This window comes from Egretta garzetta, unplaced genomic scaffold, assembly GCF_000687185.1.
Source record: "Egretta garzetta isolate BGI_Z169 unplaced genomic scaffold, ASM68718v1 scaffold683, whole genome shotgun sequence".
In the NCBI taxonomy this organism is placed as follows: Eukaryota; Metazoa; Chordata; class Aves; order Pelecaniformes; family Ardeidae; genus Egretta; species Egretta garzetta.
In genome coordinates, this window is record NW_009259045.1 from 142,080 (window position 1) to 146,233 (window position 4,154).

The 4,154-nt window shown below is 53.7% G+C and overlaps 2 protein-coding genes across 2 annotated transcripts in view; both read left to right on the forward strand.

Annotated features, from left to right (window-relative positions):
* Positions 1-1,787, forward strand: part of SUGP1 (SURP and G-patch domain containing 1) — a gene marked incomplete at its 5' end in the record, with an annotated part of 19,682 nt that extends 17,895 nt beyond the window's left edge. Inside the window, 2 exons of the mRNA XM_035890630.1 lie at positions 10-121; positions 662-1,787. Coding sequence (XP_035746523.1) covers positions 10-121; positions 662-688 — 139 coding nt within the window. The remainder of the gene's footprint in view (positions 1-9; positions 122-661) is intronic.
* Positions 1,788-3,950: 2,163 nt separating this feature from the next.
* Positions 3,951-4,154, forward strand: part of TM6SF2 (transmembrane 6 superfamily member 2) — a 6,735-nt gene continuing 6,531 nt past the window's right edge. Inside the window, exon 1 of the mRNA XM_035890631.1 lies at positions 3,951-3,967. The gene's annotated coding sequence lies outside the window, so the exon portion shown is untranslated. The remainder of the gene's footprint in view (positions 3,968-4,154) is intronic.

Here is a 4,154-nt window from a genome sequence, read left to right on the forward strand (position 1 = left end):
GGCTGGGAGTGTACCTGTGTTTGGATTTGAATGCCCCGCCGAGCTGACCAAGGAAGATGACGAGTACGAGGCATTCCGTAAACGAATGATGCTTGCCTACCGCTTCCGACCAAATCCATTGGTAAGGTGGTCCTGAACCCAGGGCAGGTGCGGTGACAAATCCACTGGGCCACCGTCTCTCGTACGGGTGGGGGTGTTTCTAGTGCTTGGCCAAGAGAGCGAACTGTCAAAGTTTCTCTTTGATTCTGTTCTCATGTTAAATCAAATTATCACTACCAACACATCCATGGATGCGCATATTTCCTTGCTGTGGGGTTTTTTTTTTTTTTAATACAACACCCCACCCCCCCTTTTTTTAATTTTATCTGGTACCTACAAAGTATAAACTCTGCGCACAAAGGAAGCGGATGGGTTGTCCCGGAATCCATGGTTTATTTCAAATAATTGTTTGCCTGGTTGCCTGTGAGTTTGTGTTTGCCTGCGTTACGCCCAGCATGCCAGCACACCTAGAAAGCTCCATTTGTAATTTTTGATGGGAAGCCTCAGGTTTCACTGTCAAAAATGTCACGTTTCAGTGGCTTATTCAGATAATTAAGCTCAGATGCTCATTGTTCTGTGAAGACAGCAATTTTGATTAACTTTCTCTTGTTATTCCCCACAGAACAATCCACGACGACCTTACTACTGAGAAATGTTTTTTTGGGACTATGTATTTTCAAAACAATTGTAATTTTACTGTGAAATGTTATGAAACCGCATTATCATTCTCTTATTTGCTAATATTGTAAAACTTACTGAAGTCACAAGACCATCTCTCGCCCAGAAGAAAGGCCCGCTCGCTGCACACTCGAGTGTCATGACAACCGTGTCGTAACAAGGCCAGGGTGGTACTGAGAGAGGAGAACAGAGCAGGTAAGAAGGGGATCTTCACACGGTGCCCTGCTGACAGTGGAAGGGTAGCACCACAGATGCCCCCAGGAATAGTTCAGGGACTCCGTTCGTATTTAGCTTGATTCCACGTTACAAGAAATGCATTTTTTTTTGTGTGTGTGTAACAGCAGATCCTCTGTTTGGATACGCAGCATGTGCTGCTCGGGAGGGATTTTTGGTTGGTTTCTTTTTTTTTTTTTTAATTGCAAATACAACAAGGGGACTGTCCCAGACCCAGCTTTGGGGGCCACTGTTCAGTCAGGCTACTGTTCCCTGAGGAGCTGGCTGCTGATGCTGTCGCGAAGCCCAGAGTACAGTCTGCCCTTCATCTGACACTGCGAACCCCGTGCCTCCTTGTTTTACCTCTGCCCTGGGGAAGGCGAGGCGCGGATCAGTGTGGGGCGTGGCTGCAAGGGTCGAGGGGTGCAGGGCGAATTCATTCAACTTTGGAGGCGACAGCCTTGTGGTTTCTTGAACACTAAGTTCACCCCCAGCTTCCCTGCGAAATGAGGGACTTGCTGACACCTTCTGTGGGTTGGGGTGATGAAGAACCAAGCCTTCAAACACCGCTGGTCAAAGGCCTTTTGGATTCTGTTGTCATAAGAAACCCCTCTACAAATACAAGTTTTCTTCATTCACTCTGTAAATAAAATAAAACCCATTTGTTCCTTAGTTTTAATCGGTGAATTTTTGGAAAGAGAGGTCTTACTGTGGGTTTGCATCGGCCGAGAGGCGGCTCTAGCTCTCTTTCCATCCCAGCATCTTAAAGGAAACAAAGTGAGGTGGGTTGGGTTGGTTTCTTTTGCATCTGTTTTCCCCCAGCCCGGACCCTTAGCGTGTGATTCTCTTTTGTTAACTTTTCTTAACAAGGTCGAGTCAAGGACTTGGCTTTCAATAAAAACATTTGAAACAGTAAATTCGGCAGGGGTTCGTTCTGAGAAAAAAATCCCTGAGCACCTTACGAACGCACGGAGCTGGGCTTGGTCCCGTGGTGTGCCAGCGTGTCCCCTACCCTCCCTGCAGCTTCCACATGGGGATGTTCCTCTCGGGATGGCTCATCAGCGTGGGCAGCAATCCTGGAAAATTGGGAAATCAAGATAAGAAAGCTGGCGGGTCAAGCTCCTGCTCAAATAATCAAGGTCACTGTGACAACTGCGCTGTCCCGGTGTGTTAGGACACCCAGCCCTTCGCTTTCCCCGGGCCCTGGCAGTGCCGCTCGCTCTCGGCTGCCGGCCGGCGGGAGCCTGAGCTGTTTGTCCTGAAATACCGGAGCGCTGCGGGGCTGAGGCTGGGCTGCCCATTGCCCTGCTGGGTTTTCTGTAGGAGTAGGGGCTCGCAGGGAGGCTGCTGGCAGAGCGGAGGCATTTTCAGTCTTTATTATTATTATTGTATTCTCAGCATATACAGCTTGATGCCCTGGTGCTGACAGTGACCCGGTCCCAGCGTGGCCTCCAAGGCAGGGTGAGCAAGCAGGCTTGCTGCTGGTGCTGGTTGGGTCTTTAAAGCTGCTCTGATACCGCTGCGCTTCATTACTGTTGTGTTGGCAAAAGTTGTTTTAGTCCTTTATTTCAACACAAGTGGCTTTGCTCTTCCCAAGCCCCTTCTCTTGATAAACGCGTTCATGAAGAGGGGCTTTTTTCCTGCTCTGTTTTCTCGTACGCTGTTGTAAGTCACGCACTCTTCCCCGTGCCCTGCCGCTGGGAGCAGCAGGCAGGGGTCAGCTCCGCAGAACCCCGGCGCGCCACTTAGCGCAGCCGTCCTCCTCACCGTCGTTAGCTACAAAGCGGGGATTTAGTTCTTCAGGAAACCAAATCAAACGGGCGGCTGCTGCGGCAGGCCAGCAAGGTCACCAAAGTTGGACTCTTCTTTAGATCAAAGAGTCGAGCCCCGGTGCCCGCTGTGCAAACGCCGTGCCAGCTGCCCAGCCGGCGTGAACAGACGTGCGACTGAGTGCGGCACGGGGGGGGGCACTGCGAAATCACCCGGCCGGGGAGAGGCAAAGGGGTTGGGGCTTGTCTGCCCCGGGAGCTGGGAGATGGAAGCGATGCTTGTAGAGGGCTCGGCGTTTGGGAAGATCTGGGGGTTATTGCTTCAAGTCCCCCCGGATCACCTGCTTTCACCACCCTTTTATTTTTGCAGGGTGTCATGCAGCTCTTCCCCGTACGAGCGGGGCTGGTGGGTGGTTTCTCAGCCACCCGTCCCCATCTCATTACTGAGCCCTGGAGCCCGAACCCCCCGTTGCCCTCAGCTGCGCTCCCTTTGCTGTAAGCTGAACGAGCCACCGCCTAACGAGCCTTTCCTCGCCCTAACTTGCCACTGCTGTGCTGACGAGGCACACGGGGTGCGTCCGAGTTCCTCCGGCACGGAGGAGCGACGAACAAGCCCGGGGCAAAGTGCGGGGCGGCCAATTCAGCTCCCGGACTCTGAAGCAAGAGGGCAAAAGAGTGGCGTGACGCAGCGGCAGGTTCGCCAAGGTTTGGTGAGGAGGGGGAACGGTTGAGTGGCCGCTGCTGAGTCCAGTGGAAGGTTGTAAGCGTGTGCCCGGTTCTGGACCGCTGAGCCAGGTCGCTCCCCGGCTGGTGGGGAGGTAAACGCTCGTGTTTTGAGCAGAAGGAGGAGGTCAGGGAGACTCTGGGCTCCCAGCTGGATGCAGAGACCTCGCAACTCCTGCTCTCTGCTTGGTTCAGTTCATTATTAAAGGCAGGGATGAAGTGTTGGCTTTCATGTGCTTCGCCCCTTCCCTCCCCCTCTTACAGATCTCAAGAGGTGTGTCCCCTTGGCTCTTTAAGTACTTAAAGGTTTCCATAATGAATTGAAAAAAAAAAAAAACCAAAACACAGTCCCTGAGCTTTTGAAGCCTCTTTGGAGTGGTTTTATCCTTCTCCGCAGCCCTCAGCGCCATTTCTCAAGGCAGCCCTCGAGCACAGGGACCCGTGTATGGAGGAGACACGGTTTGGCTGCTGCCTGCTTCCCCGCCGGGACCCCCCGGCCCTCCCCCCCCTGGGGGGGCCGGCCATGGCGCGACCGCCTTGGCAGAGTGAGTGCGGGCCTGGGACGAAGCTTGGGGGCCGGGATGCTGCGGTCTGGCTCGGGGCGGGGTGTTGGGTCCTGTCCTCCACTGGTCCTGGATGCTGGGTCCAGTCTGGGACTGGGCGGGAGCATCTGGACAGAGGCAGCACAAGGCTCTGTCCAAGGACGGTGGGAGCCAACCCCCTCGGGGTGGG